Raw genomic sequence first — 15,120 nt, 5'->3', positions numbered from 1 at the left:
CTGTATGTTATTTTGGTGTACATATTGGTGTACATGCAGCCAAAATACATAAAGTACATAGATTTGAGGTTGTTACTGGACAGCACTTGTAACTTTAGCAGGAGCCCAAGAGGGGAAAAAAAAATTATGCATATGGAGCCCATCTCCACCATCCATGATGCTTGGAATATTCTCCTACTGTGTGCTACCTTTCTGGATCATCCTCCTAAATAAGAATAATTCTGGAAACCTCCCATCAGGAGTGTTGGCAGACCCTTGCATTCAAGTCAACAACACACATGCTAATATGCACACTGGAAGTGTTAAAGGTCACTGGGACAATTCCACTATCTCTTCCTCAAGTGATCCAATCTTCAATGTGATTCCAAAGTAACAGATGGGCGACACAATCCTCATTCCTTTTTTTTGACTATATAAAGTATTAATTTGGCTCCATCACAATTAGTCACCTAAAATAAACATTTTGGCTATTAATATTCATGTTCATAGCCATGTTGGAACAGTCTTGGGGGAATGATCCAGTTTTGAGCAAGACCAACTGGTAAATAAACTGCATAATAAAACTAAATGTGATCCTGGTTAATTAACTCATTCACTCTGTTCTCACTTGATTAACACTTTTCATTGTTACCCCCTTTTTCATTTTACGTGTGAATCAATGTGTGGTTCCTCTTTTAGCACCAGCGCCTGATATGGGTGTGGCAGTCTACGCCGGCCTAGTGGGGGCGCTGTTGCTGTGCGGGATCCTGGTCCTGTGCGTGGGTATCCTGGCATACCGCCGCAGATGCAGCCATCTCCACGGCGACATCACCGACTCTTCTTCTGCTCTCACCGCTGCCTTTCACCCTGGCAACTACAAGCCTCCCAGACAAGGTGAGTTCAGGTGCACACACGCAAACACAAACATGGTTTGATTTCCTGTTTCATTTTCCTGCTTTTAGTTTCTGATCATAAAAAGCGTTTCTTCACATTCATTTCACTCTCAGCACTGCTTGCTATTTTTATCGGGAATTCTTTTTATACCGTGACGCCATTATCTCCTCACACGTAGACAGTTCTCCCTTCTTTACCGCATTACATTTTTCAGAGTTCAAGCATTTGTCATGGTATCTCTTCTCTTGTTCTGGCCATCAAATATTAATTAGCAACATTAATCCATTTCACTTGCATCACATTTTGCACTCTCAGCCGGGGCCCGTCTTATTACTGCAGATAAGAGACTCGCCTCACTCTCTCATATATGTGTGTGTGTCCACAGATAACCCCCACCCTCTGCATCCATCCGCCCCGCCTGACCTGACGGCCACAGCGGGGGCTTTCCGCAGCCCTCTGTTCTCCTTGCAGCAAGGGGTCAACGACAGCCACAAAATCCCCATGACCACATCACCGCTGTTAGACCCCTTGCCCACTCTCAAAATCAAGGTGTACAACTCGTCCACTCTTTCATCACTGGAGATCCCCGCCGACATGTGCTCAGCAGATGGCGAGATCCTCAGCTTAAAGTCTGTGGGCAGCAACGTGGGGAGGGAGCGACAGTTTCACAGTCACACTCTGTCCAGAGAGCCTGGCCTGAGCACCAGTGCCACTTTGGGCCACCTGGGGGGGCGTCTCACCATCCCCAACACAGGTAGTCACATATTGCTTTAAAATTGATCAAAATCTGTACATCACTCCCATGGTTCGAGAGTTGGGAGACAGTGGGTTGGTCTGTAAGGACTGGTTATGTAAGCAGACCAGTTCCACTGGTATTATCAATAACAATAGATATTGATAAGATAAAGAGCAAAAAGGGAATAGGGATGTCCAATAATATTACTTTTGGAATGGAATGGCCTTTATTGTCTTTATACAAGATCTACAACGAGATTGGAGTGCTTCTCCTTTCAGTGCAGTAGTCAAGTAAAAAAAAAAAGTATATAAAACTAGAGTAAAAAAGACAATTTAACAAGCTATATACAAGATATCCAAAATATACACATAGTATTGCACAGGAGCATATGCAGGAGCAGACATATTGCAGATATTGTTGGCAATATAGTACTAATGTACTGTACAACTCGTATTGCATTTTGCAGTATTTTGTTTGTAATGCATCCAGTGGCATCAGAGTATAATGTGTTCGTCACATGACATTTGAACAGTAAAGGAGTCAAATAGAATGAGATCTGCTTCAAAAATACCAAATATGTAACTTTCCAAAGTTACACATTTCAGTGATGCATTGCAATGTTTATGTATGTTGTGACCCGGTCTGCCACATGCAATATATAACACAGTGCACTGTGCAACAGTAAAATCTCCACGTCATGTCTTTTGGTACACTTGTCCTTTAATACAACTTTTTGATATTTTTTAAAGGTGTACATAGTTTGATGCAACTTTTAACAAGTGTCATCTTCTTACAAACGACCTGATCTACCTGATCAACTTCTCCCTCAGGTGTGAGTCTGCTGGTCCCGCCTGGCACCATCCCCCAAGGGAAGTTCTATGAGATGTACCTTATCATCAGCAAATGGGAAAAAACCACGTAAGTGTCACATGATCTCGCCACCACTCCCCCTAAAATCTCACTTCAGCAGTGTCACGATTCGCCGTGACTCATCTGTTGTTCTTTTATAAGTTGAGTGAGTTATGGTTTATCGTGTGGCGTTCACAGGTTGCCGTCTGAAGGCAGTCAGACTGTGCTGAGCCCCGCAGTGAGCTGTGGTCCATCTGCTTTGCTGCTCAATCGCCCTGTTGTCCTTACCTTGCCCCACTGTGCCCAGCTAGACACACCAACCCCTGACTGGACACTCACGCTGAAGACGCAGACCCATCAAGGAGCATGGGAGGTGAGACTCTAACATCACACATTGGTCTCCTTTGCGACGACGCTGAACACATCCTCTTTTCCCAGGAGGTGCTCACAGTGGGAGAGGAAAGTTTGTCCTCTCCTTGCTACTTGCAGCTGGAAGAGGAGTGTTGTCATGTTCTTATGGAGCAGCTGGGCACGTATGGCCTGGTGGGTCAATCCTGCCCTCCACAGCCCGCCTGCAAGCGCCTTCAGCTGGCTTTGTTTGCACCCAGAGCTCCCTGCCTGTCCCTGGACTACAGCCTGCGTATTTACTGCATCCATGACACGCCTCATGCACTTAAGGTCTGGGACTCAATTGTTCATTTTAGTTCATTTTATGGTGTGGTATAATTACTTATAAACACATTTTTTTAACCACTCGGTAGCTTTAACTACCTGCACTATATATACATAAATACGTATATCCCCCATCCCCCCCACACACCTTATTTGTAAAGTTTCTAAACTTACAGTAGTTTGCAATAAACCAATACAATACAAGGAATTATTAGCTTTCGTTATTCGTATATTTTTGTGGGCAAATATTTTGACTTGTGGGCCGCATTGAGTTAACAAAATTGTCCGGGGGGCCAGAACATATATTTAACACACACACACTATTTTATGCTTTTTTTAATGATTTTCCTTGAATTATTTGTCTAATTTTATGTGTAAAAGTGTTATAATATCAGCTGTATGTTCTCATGTCTTTTTTTCAGGAGCACTTTAAACATCACACCACATCAAACTCATTCATTCATTCATTTCATCCTCACGAGGGTCGTGGGGGGTGGTGGAGCCTATCCCAGCTGTCTTCTAGCGAGAGACGGGGTACACCCTGGACTGATCGCCAGCCAATCACAGGGCACATATAGACAAACAACCATTCACACTCACATTCATACCTATGGACAATTTGGAGTCACCAATTAACCTAGCATGTTTTTGGAATGTGGGAGGAAACCGGAGTACCCGGAGAAAACCCACGCATGCACGGGGAGAACATGCAAACTCCACACAGAGATGGCCGAGGGTGGAATTGAACCCTGGTGTCCTAGCTGTGAGATCTGCGTGCTAACCACTCGACCGCCGTGCAGCCCACCACATCAAACTATGTCATTTAATCTTACAGTTTTGTTGTTTTGTTTTTTTTTTACTAAATAAAACATTTGACTGTGGTTTCCTCCCACATTCTAAAAACTCCAAATTGTCCATAGATATGAATGAGAGTGTGAATGGTTGTTTGTCTATATGTGCCCTGTGATTAGCTGGCAACCTGCCTCTCACCTGAAGACAGCTGGGATAGGCTCCAGCACCCCCACGACCCTGATGAGGATAAGCGGTAGAAAATGAATGAATGAATGTTGCCAGTTTGTATGTTAAAAGTTGAAATACTTAGAAAACAACTAGCGGGCTGGATTGAAACACTTGGTGGACCGCAGTTTGCCCACCCCTGCTCTATGTGAAGTATTAGAAATATGGCTCAGTGTAGTTTTGAACATTACAAAGCACAATAATAACCATAAATTGAGTGTTATTATCTGTGCCAAGGCTTTTCCAGTGAATCATATTAGATTGTGCATGTGTATCTATTGTGTATCTATTGTTCCTATTGAATTCCTGCACTAATTTCCTAACCACTGATGTGTTCAGGAGGTACTGGATTTAGAGAGAAGTCTCGGGGGAGTCTTGCTGGAGGACCCCAAACCACTACTATTTAAAGATAGCTACCACAACTTACGCCTGTCCATCCACGACATCCCTCACACTCACTGGAGAAGCAAACTACTGGCCAAGTACCAGGTGAGTCCCAGACCGGCATCTGAAGATACTGCTTGTAATAGCTCCATCTGATAATGGCCATTATTGAATAAAAGACGCTTATTGATGCTCCCTTAAATGGATGCTGATTGTGCTGTGCGGAGAAGAAAGCCTAATTACAGTGAAGAGGTCTGCTATTCAGCTTCTATTGTTATTTTCATCAGGAGATCCCGTTCTATCACATCTGGAGTGGCAGTCAGAGACCTCTGCATTGCACCTTCAGCCTGGAGAGAAGCAGCCTGGTCGTGTCACAGCTTTCCTGTAAAATCTGCGTGCGACAAGTGGAAGGGGAAGGACAAATCTTCCAGCTGCACACAGACATCCAGGAGGTAAAACAAGCTGTTACATGCATGATGATGACTATGATTGTTATCAACTATTTGCTGGTTTTCTTTTTTCTCTTCTAACTTGTCTTCTCATTCCATCCAGACACTCCCACCGCACTCTCCCCACCCCTCCGCAGGCTCCTGTCTGCCCTCTTCTCAAGTAGGACCATATGCCTTCCGCCTGCCTGAGTCCATCCGCCAGAAGATCTGCGCCAGTTTGGACGCACCCAGCGCCCGAGGGTGTGACTGGAGACTACTAGCACGCAGTTTAGGCTTCGACAGGTCAGCACTAAGATTTGTTTATCTTTTGCACATTTGCACAGCTCATAGGCTGCATGGTGGTCGAGTGGTTAGCACGGAGACCTCGCAGCTAGGAGACCCGAGTTCAATCCCACCCTCGGCTATCTCTGTGTGGAGTTTGCATGTTCTCCCCGTGCATGCGTGGGTTTTCTCCGGGTACTCCGGTTTCCTCCCACATTCCAAAAACATTCATTCATTCATTTTCTACCGCTTTTCCTCACGAGGGGCGTGGGGGGTGCTGGAGCCTTTCCCAGCTGTCTTCGGGCGAGAGGCGGGGTACACCCTGGACTGGTCGCCAGCCAATCACAGGGCACATATAGACAAACAACCATTCACACTCACATTCATACCTATGGACAATTTGGAGTCGCCAATTAACCTAGCATGTTTTTGGAATGTGGGAGGAAACCGGAGTACCCGGAGAAAACCCACGCATGCACGGGGAGAACATGCAAACTCCACACAGAGATGGCCGAGGGTGGAATTGAACCCTGGTCTCCTAGCTGTCAGGTCTGCGCGCTAACCACTCAACCGCCATGCAGCCCCATTCCAAAAACATGCTAGGTTAATTGGCGACTCCAAATTGTCCATAGGTATGAATGTGAGTGTGAATGGTTGTTTGTCTATATGTGCCCTGTGATTGGCTGGCGACCAGTTCAGGGTCAGAAATCCAGAAGTCAGCTGGCATAGGCTCCAGCACCCCCGTTACCCCTGTGACCCTCATGAGGATAACAATAGAAAATGAATGAATGAATATTCAGTGTAAAGTTTGCTCCAGGGCTCCCCCTACAGTTTGTAATTGACTTTTAAGTATAAAAAGACTTAAAAAGTCAAGACAGTCGACCTGATTTTTGTGGGGGTTCATTTCCAGGACCATCACCACTAGCGAATTATTAAAAACCAAGACTATGCCTGTAAAATGGTCTATTTTTAACACTTAACTCAACTTAATTGTAAACTTCATAGCAGGTCCAATCATCATTACATACATTGACCCGCCTCACTCTTTGTAATGTGTCTCTGTTAAACCCTTCCCCCCTGCAACCTGTGTTAAAGCATCCTACCTACATTCATATTTCCTGTTGACGCAGTGTGCTTGAAGGCCTCTTGGAGTGGAATTTGTCTGTAGTGTCCCAACTGACTCACAGAGACTTAGTCACCAATGTATGGATGCTTTGTTTGGACACTCAATTCCCGGGACATATATTGGGAATAATTTTAATCCGAAATACAGTAATCCCTTGTTTATTGCGGCCGAGGTAAGTTTGTGACAAAAATAAAATAAAATAAAAAATGTAAACTATATTAGGAAAGCAGGAAGTGAACAAATGTTACTGATTGTAAAAGTACCAAATGGAGGGGTAGGATTTAATAAGCTTTTGCTTCTTCCTACTCCTTTTGGACATGTGGAACTGTCAACTGATTATGTGATGCATTCAATTGTAATCTGATGCATGTTCAAATGAAATAAAACCATTACCATTACCATTGTTTATAATATGTAATATTTGTGTAGAAAGAGCATAGGAAACCTGGTTACAAGTTTCTAAAAGGCCTCTAGACAGGAAATAACACTTCATATTCATCTTTTACATTCATATTATCCAATATAGTAGATCAATAAGAAATATGCTGGTGTGTTAAATGTGTTTCGGTGGCGTGGGGAATTTGAGTTTTAGCTCGGCGTGGGCAGAAGCTCGTCCATCCATCCATTTCCCTGCAGGAATGTATTCATATTGAAGTCTTGTAATTAAAAAATAAACTTTCTACTGACATATTTTCTTTCCTTTTGCCCCCATCTCAGGTATTTGAACTACTTTGCAACAAAGCCCAGCCCCACAGGTGTCCTACTGGACTTGTGGGAAGCTTGTCACCAAGGTGACGCAGACCTGGTCTCTCTGGCGACGGCGTTGGAAGAGATGGGAAAAAGCGAAGTGCTAGTTGTCATGACGACAGATGGGGATTGTTGATTGGTGGAGGAAGAAGACGGGCAAACAGGAATGACGATAACACACCTGCCTATGAATACCTACTAAGTACACGCGGATGGCGCTTTAGTTGCTCTCGGACTTGTACTCTTATTACCTCTTTTTCACTTCCCTTCACCCGTTTTCAGAACTTAACGAAGCAGTTTTTTCTTCTTACCAAGTCAGCAAGTGACCATGTTGATGTACAGAAAAGCTGTTTTCCCGGATAGAAAACAAACAAAAAAAAAGAATGTATGCACAAAGCAACAAACAGGAAAACGTGGGATTACTGGTGTTTGAGCGGCAGCATGGAAGCGCATGATTGAACGCCATCTCACCTCGGGGGGGCCAGTCGTTTTTTTTTGTTTTCGTCCCCAATGCAAATCTCCATTGTCGTCGTGGGCGGAATCAACCTGTGCGCGACCGCCTCCGGCTGCAGACGCACTCAAAAGACACGGATAAAGTGGTCATTAATCGGCTCGGATTTGCCGCTGCAGACGAATCAAACGAGGATGGATGTGTGAGAGAAAGCCTCCATGCTTATCTCTCAAAAGTCCAACCAACGACTCTTTCTATTGTACTAACAAAAATGCCTCAAAGCCTCTGCATATATTCATCATTGCAACTTACAAGGGGGGGGGGGGTTGGCTGTAATCTCCTTTATGCCGCACTCCCATCTACTCTCATAACAAATTGCAAGAGTTTTCTGGTCATTCTTTCAAAGTTTCCAACAGGGAACGCTCTTTTAAGTTATTATCCATATTGTTTGTCATTGCTGTCCTCTTTAAAGCAAGCAATGGCGTACGTTCAACAACACAGCAGTCGCCGTTTTCTACTTTTATGTGTTTGCATAAATCACAATGATTCGTTACGCTTTGCAGAAACAAAGCGGCAAAAGCGTATAACTTTTACCTCAACCTCAAAATATTTCAATCAAGTCATTTGTAGCTTCATGAAGTCTCTCTTTTTCCCTTGTTTGTGTTTTCCTAATCTGCCTGCTTTGTGGTCAGGATTCCTCAAGCTATTTTTTTTCGTCAGCAGTGTTAGCAAGGAGGACAAAGAACACACTCAAAGTCTTCATATGTTTGAAATCCCAAAACCAAAACAATGGCAGTATCACTCCTCTTCAGCAGCGAGTCATGTTGCTGCTTTGTGTGAATGAACTGGAAATGTAATGTGTGTGTGTTGACATGCCAACTTTAGTATGTGGATTTTTTGGCTGGTCCACATTAGAAAAAAAGCTTGCATTACCCCATTAGATTGAGTGTGTGTGTGTGTGTGTGTGTGTGTGTGCATCTTGGTAAGTGCTCTATGCAAGTGCAAAAGAGAAGAAAAGCATTTGGACTTCTTTTGCTTTCCTGGAAGAGTAATTCTATTTTTTCAAATACAAGCATAAAAGACAGGGTTTTTGATTTTATATCAAACAAAAACAAGAATGCTTAACTTTTTTTCTGGATGGATGACTATTTAAAAAAAAAAAAAAAAAAAAAAAAAAAAGCATAATAGGGTATAAGTGTTGTACCTTGTGAAGTTCTCAACACCAGTTCAGTACAATGCAGGAATGGAAGTGTAACCAGTATTTATTATTGGATCGTTCAATGTAGCTTTGGTGTGGTTTTGCTGCAGGTGGAAGTCCGGAACTTGCTCCCCTTCAAAAGAAGTAAGCCTTTCTTTAAATAAAAAAAAAATCATAATTTTTACAAAAAAATTGTAAGAAAAGCAAATGTTATTTCAGTGACATTTTATCTCTCTGTAAAGTACCAATTGTAAATAAACAGCTAGCCTTCTTACCTGTAACTAAATATAATTTTTATGCAATAAATTATATTTCTTAGTTTAAAAAAAAATGATTGTGTGGTTTGTCATTTAGAAAAGGGCTCACTCCATTTGTGCAGTTGTTTTATGGATCGAACACGCCAAGGAAAAGACACGTATGAACATGGCAATATATGGAAACCGGCAAAATTATAAAATTAATTTTAATTTATTTGGTGATTAATTATTTATCATCCCTGGTCAAGTGCCTACGAATGGTTAGTAAATCTACATGGTTATTCAAGTTGTACAATGACTAAAGTCTACTCAAGTTCAATTTCTATAGTATTTTCCATTGAGAAGTAATAAACATGGCTTTGGTTATACTGGAAAAAAAATATTTACTGCACATTTTTTTCTGGTAGTTTATTAAATAAATCTGCAATTGGCAGTTGAAGAAGCACCACATTTCACATTTTTATTTGTTATATTGAATTAAGTCATTCAGCGCCAAATACTTCAACACAATTGTACCATGTCTTCCACTTTCAAGTACAGCATTTTAATATATACAAAAACACAGTGTTATATAATTATAGACATATTTGAATTTTTATCTCTTGTATAGAAGTAAAAAAAAATCAGACTGTACAATTTCATGATTGATTGCTGTTAAAGTAGTGGATTTCAATTTAATGGAAGTCTTTGCATTAAAAAGTGAAGTCTCAAAGGGGGCAATTCTTGCCCTGTACCGCCCTCAACTGGTCAATGTTGTAATTACACCTATTCATTTTTCCCAAATGGTTCTATGCTTCCCTTTGGCGACAAAAAAATATTGCAGTTACTGTTGAAGTACCAAAATCAGTGATGATGAACAATATGTTTTTTAAAAAAAAAGAACGTAAACAGTGTATTTGCATAGACGTGTGTAAAATAAATACAATGTAGATATACTGTATGTATATTTTCAGGCTAATATAATGATTATAATATGAGGTCTGAAGGTTTGGGTGTAGCTCCCATTGCAGAAGGCTCTTTGGAACAAATCAACACTTGTTAAAATGAGTATGAAAATATGTAAGATGCAATTTTCCTTTGTGTAGTAAAATAACAGAATTAAATAGCGTGCACAAGAACAAGCGATAGAGCAGATCCAACTGCGAGTCCAAGAGTGAGGAAGAAGGACATGACCACTCCTGTGGCCTCTGCCTGCTCTCGTGGAACCACCTTTGGTCCATAGATCATTGGTAGAGTACCCAAGTAGCCATTGGAGAGACCTAGCAGGCAGTTAAAGACCATGGGGTAGACATCATGATGGAACAGAACAGTGTGGAGGTGGTCTCTGGGTTGGTAGTTACAGAAGATGACGAGTGGCACCAAGGCGGATCTGCAAAGCACTAGTGCAGGTAGAACTAGGCTGGTGGGGCCTGGGACTTGCAGCCAGGCCGTGGCCTGCCTGCCGCAGAAGTCCGCTACGTTGTACAGGAGGAAACCGGTGAGGGGGACAAAGTAGGTGGTGGTCCATGGGCTTCCGCTGTCCTTGTGGACGGACTGGATGCCGGATGACACCGCAGGAAACACCATGATGGTCACGCAAAACACATAGAAGACGCTCAGACCGAGAACCCACGTCTTCCTGAGGATTAGCTTCAATGGTGGGATGTGAAAGGATGCTGCTCCTTCACTATCTTCTCCTGGGATGGTGAATGGGACGACCATCATGTAGTGTCTGCATGGAGAATGAACACCAATAGTTAGCATTATTTATTTTTTTATGAATAATTCACGACCATCTCTGTGTGGAGTTTGCATGTTCTCCCCGTGCATGCGTGTTTTTTCTCCGGGTATTCCAGTTTCCTCCCACATTCCAAAAACATGCTAGGTTAATTGGCGACTCCAAATTGTCCATAGGTATGAATGTGAGTGTGAATGGTTGTTTGTCTATATGTGCCCTGTGATTGGCTGGTGACCAAGTCAGCCCAAAGTCAGCTGACATAGGCTCCAGCAAACCCCCCCGCATCCCTAGTAAGGATAAGCGGTACAGAAAGGTTCACCTCAGGACAACATGTGACCCTTACAGTTTATGTTGTTTACTGGGTGAAGCTGTTATCGTCTCCATCTTGTGCTCCTGTAACGCATGAATTTCCATCACTGTGTGACTAATGAAGTATGAGCTTAACCTCAGGCTTCTCATCTCCTCAATATACAACAGAATACAACATTATAACTACATTTATAGGTCAGAAAAGTGGAAAACGTATCCCCTTTAATAGCATATGAATGCTGTTACAGGCAGACATTGGCCCTTTAAGAATAATTACATTTTATTAAGTTGAGTGTTTGTAGTTCTCTTTCATGTCTGCACTGCACATCGAATTCTGTGTCCTGATTGGCTGTAGACCATTGTCTATCAATCGCCTTAGTGCTGTCTGCTGTTATGGTCATGGCTACCAAAGTAGCTAACCGTGGGAGCTGCTTGCTAACCACCAATACCGTAAACAATAGAAGAAACAGAAGGAGCTTGTAGTGTGAGAAATATACAAGGACAGAAGCGATAGGTTTTAACAAGGATACAAAAACGCTACAGTCGAACGGCGCCAGGACGATGAAGCACTGTCATAGTGAAATGCGCATGAGTCACTTCAAAATTTGTGTCCAACTTATTGCCTGATCATTGAAATTCAAACAAAATTTTCAAAATTGTGTCAATGCCTGTATGAAACGTGTATAAAGTGTATAGTGAGAGCCTTTGTAGGTCTAAAACACATGTGAAAAAATATATACTCATTAGCTACTTTGCAGATTCAACTTATTGCAGGCTCTTTTGGGGAACCTACCCCCCACGATAAACGAGATAAACACTGTACTGAAATCAATGACAGCTAGTGAATACCAAGCGTCTTAGTTCGCTGTGTACCTTGAAAAGGCCAGCTTAGGTAGAAGCAGGTATGCAAAGATGCAGAGTAGAATGAAGATGTCTGCAGTCAAGAAGTATGCCAGAGCGCTGTCTGTCACGTCCTCTGCCAGTGCAAGGTCCACTACTGATGCTACAGCACTCAGAGTTCCTCCCATGGCCTGACCTGACACACAATGTACACCCAATCAACAATGTACTTTACAGGTACTATACATTAAGATTTAACAGTTTTTTAAGACAGCCCTGTTGTAAGTAGTAGACGCTACCTGCTATGATGGCTTGAGAGATCCTCATGGGGAAGTAACCGCTGATACCAAACACGCTGCCACAGAAGACGTTGGAAGCTCCACTGACGATGGCCACACTGGCAAGTGTGCCCGCAAAGAACTCCACCTTGCAGTGGGACACGTCCACCTTCACCAGCACCGTGGTCACCACAAACACAAACAGGATGACAAAGAGAGAAGACAGGATGCGCACATTTGGGGAGACTCTGAAAAAAACAAAAGATACAAAAAAAAGGGGGCGGAGTGATGACACGGTTGAAATATAACACAAATATGATTTCATTGTCGGAAAAAAAGTGGCCATCTCTGTAGTACTCCAGTTTCCTCCCACATTCCAAAAACATGCTAGGTTAATTGGCGACTCCAAATTGTCCATAGGTATGAATGTGAGTGTGAATGGTTGTTTGTCTATATGTGCCCTGTGATTGGCTGGCGACCAGTCCAGTGAGTACCCGGCCTCTCGCCTGAAAACAACTGGGATAACCCGAGACCCTTGAGAGGACAATCAGTATAGAAAATGGATGGATGAATGAATGAATGAATGGTCATTAAGTCAAGTCAAATCATTCATTCATTTTCTACCGCTTTTCCCAGCTGTCTTTGGGCAAGAGGCGGGGTACACCCTGGACTGGTGGCCAGCCAATCACAGGGCACATATAGACAAACAACCATTCACACTCACATTCATACCTATGGACAATTTGGAGTCGCCAATTAAACTAGCATGTTTTTGGAATGTGGGAGGAAACCGGAGTACCCGGAGAAAACCCACGCATGCACGGGGAGAACATGCAAACTCCACACAGAGATGGGCGAGGGTAGAACCCTGGTCTCCTAGCTGTGAGGTCTGCGTGCTAACCACTCGACCACCGTGCCGCCCCAAGTCAAGTCAAATCAAGTTTATTTATGTAGCCCTTAAAGGCCTTAACAAGGGATAGGCTCCAGCACCCCCACGGCCATGAATGAAGTTTCAGTTATATGCTATGTCTAACAGTCTGTAGTGTTGCCTAACAACCTTTTTCAACTGGCATGCAGGGAATTGAATTTTGCTCGGGCAAGTTCAAATGCTAAAAACTGAAAAGTTTTGTTGCAAAGTTCTATAATGACTATAGTGTGATTGCTGTAGTTGTACATTTCATGGGTCGTGTAATGTATGTATTGCAGTGGTGCAAGTGACCTGTTAATGAAGATGTAGTTGAGAATCAAACACAGCACCGAGGGCACTGTGGAGGCAAACGTCAGGTAGCTTTCAAAGTAGTCCTGTGAATAGACAGAGAAAAAAAAATATATATATATATATATTCATAAAGTTGCTTGACAATTTGCACCCGCCACAATTGCAGAATCATAAAAAAATGTGGAAAATGTAAAAATCGTGAGACAAACCATGAAATTTAGCTACCATGCTAGCTAGCTGGGATTCAATATTGTTTATGTGTTGCAGTACACATTGGTAGCATATCAAAGGACACCCTCCCCAGCCAGTCACATGCATCCCTTTGATACACACATACACACACAAAGATTCTACTGTGCATAGCGTTTCAGTATGGAGCCCTCCTATTGGTCATACTCACACTGAGGTCAGATCGTTGCTCCTCGGTGCTGTTACTCATTTTATAAAGCCAGTAGCTTTTAGCCGTGATGAAGAAGTTCCATGGCAGCAGAGAGCCAATGCCCATGAGGAAGAAGATGATATACACCAAACAGTAGCGATCATCTGGAGAGTAGCGTATGGCCAGGGTCTGATCATCGCTGTCTTCATCCTCTGATGAAGTGTGGCTGTCAAGGGGGACTGGTATATAGGCGGCGTTGAGGCTCCTTGGTCCATCCATTTGTACACGTAGCACGCTCACGTAGACGGGCCAAAAAGGACAGAAATTGTCACATGGAAATCTGTGAATTTAAAAACAATGCAAGTTGAAGTCAAAGTTAACTTGAAATGTGAGTTAATGAAGAAGCTTACTTTTAGTTGCTGGTGCAGAAAAACCAATACCGGTATTAGGACCATGGTCTTGGGGAGGTTTCTTCAACTTGTACCAAGTGTGATGAATAAAGCTGAAATAAGAGAAGAAATAGAACCAATTAAGAACTGTAATCGAGTGCATGGCGGATGAGTGGTTAGCATACAGGCCTCACAGTTTGGAGACCCGAGTCCAATTCCACCCTCGGCCATCTCTGTGTGGAGTTTGCATGTTCTCCCCGTGCATGTGTGGGTTTTGTCCAAATTGTCCATAGGTATGAATGTGAGTGTGAATGGTTGTTTGTCTATATGTGCCCTGTGATTGGCTGGCCACCAGTCCAGGGTGTACATAGACAGCTGGGATAGGCTCCAGCACCCCCTACGACCCTTGTGAGGATAAGCGGTAGAAAATGAATGAAGGGTGTATAGGGTGTAATGGAGCTGCCAATTCCAAGGCACAACGAACGTCACACACAAGGTAAGTATACGCTAAATAAGCACAAAGCAAGTAGTAAAGGCATGTAATGAGGAAGTAGTATTCACATGACACGACGTCTGGAAAAAGCAGTGTCAGGCATACTATCTCAATCCTGTACACAAATCATTTTCAGACTTCGAAAATGTTTTCACTGCGTCCACATTTCTTACAAATGCTGCTGTGCTCCTTTAAGTACAATGCTAATGTGTTGGTTACATGGACAAAACTAACTAGCTAACACGTTTGGATACTACACTCTCACACATTCAGAAAATCCGTTTGATGCTATTCCATAAATATACAAACATACCTTATGTTGCTAAGTTCTCTGCTGTTCCTTATGTGTTGTCCTGTCACAGAGACACAACTATCCTTCTGTCTTCATGCATTTTCTGCTCAAGGGTGGCGATAAACACGAGACACTAGAACCAAATCATGCCATTGTCTAGCAACATATTCCATTTCCGGTGTGT

General features: G+C 42.8%; 2 protein-coding genes across 5 annotated transcripts in view; one reads left to right on the top strand and one right to left on the bottom strand.

The window, feature by feature from the left end:
• Positions 1–9,332, top strand: part of unc5b (unc-5 netrin receptor B) — a 142,522-nt gene extending 133,190 nt beyond the window's left edge. For all 4 annotated transcript variants that reach the window (XM_058058493.2, XM_058058494.2, XM_058058492.2 and 1 more), the window contains 9 exons: positions 679–873; positions 1,259–1,627; positions 2,440–2,527; positions 2,657–2,831; positions 2,897–3,136; positions 4,487–4,636; positions 4,819–4,983; positions 5,084–5,262; positions 7,085–9,332. In XM_058058493.2, coding sequence (XP_057914476.2) covers positions 679–873; positions 1,259–1,627; positions 2,440–2,527; positions 2,657–2,831; positions 2,897–3,136; positions 4,487–4,636; positions 4,819–4,983; positions 5,084–5,262; positions 7,085–7,250 — 1,727 coding nt within the window. In that variant the 3' untranslated portion in view covers positions 7,251–9,332. The remainder of the gene's footprint in view (positions 1–678; positions 874–1,258; positions 1,628–2,439; positions 2,528–2,656; positions 2,832–2,896; positions 3,137–4,486; positions 4,637–4,818; positions 4,984–5,083; positions 5,263–7,084) is intronic.
• A 90-nt stretch (positions 9,333–9,422) lies between these two features.
• On the bottom strand, positions 9,423–15,120 carry slc29a3 (solute carrier family 29 member 3). Its single transcript, XM_058058474.2, has 7 exons — positions 14,958–15,120; positions 14,173–14,264; positions 13,784–14,102; positions 13,384–13,466; positions 12,186–12,412; positions 11,920–12,082; positions 9,423–10,731 (listed from the first exon to the last, which is right to left on the bottom strand). Exons 3-7 carry the CDS (start codon positions 14,039–14,041, stop codon positions 10,119–10,121), a joined length of 1,344 nt encoding a protein of 447 aa, XP_057914457.2. The 5' UTR covers positions 14,042–14,102; positions 14,173–14,264; positions 14,958–15,120; the 3' UTR covers positions 9,423–10,118.

This window comes from Doryrhamphus excisus, linkage group LG20 (assembly GCF_037039965.1).
Source record: "Doryrhamphus excisus strain RoL-2023G ecotype Guam linkage group LG20, RoL_Dexc_Guam_v1.1, whole genome shotgun sequence".
In the NCBI taxonomy this organism is placed as follows: domain Eukaryota; kingdom Metazoa; phylum Chordata; class Actinopteri; order Syngnathiformes; family Syngnathidae; genus Doryrhamphus; species Doryrhamphus excisus.
The sequence above is the reverse complement of the archived record's forward strand: the minus strand, read 5'-3'. Positions and strand labels throughout refer to the sequence as shown.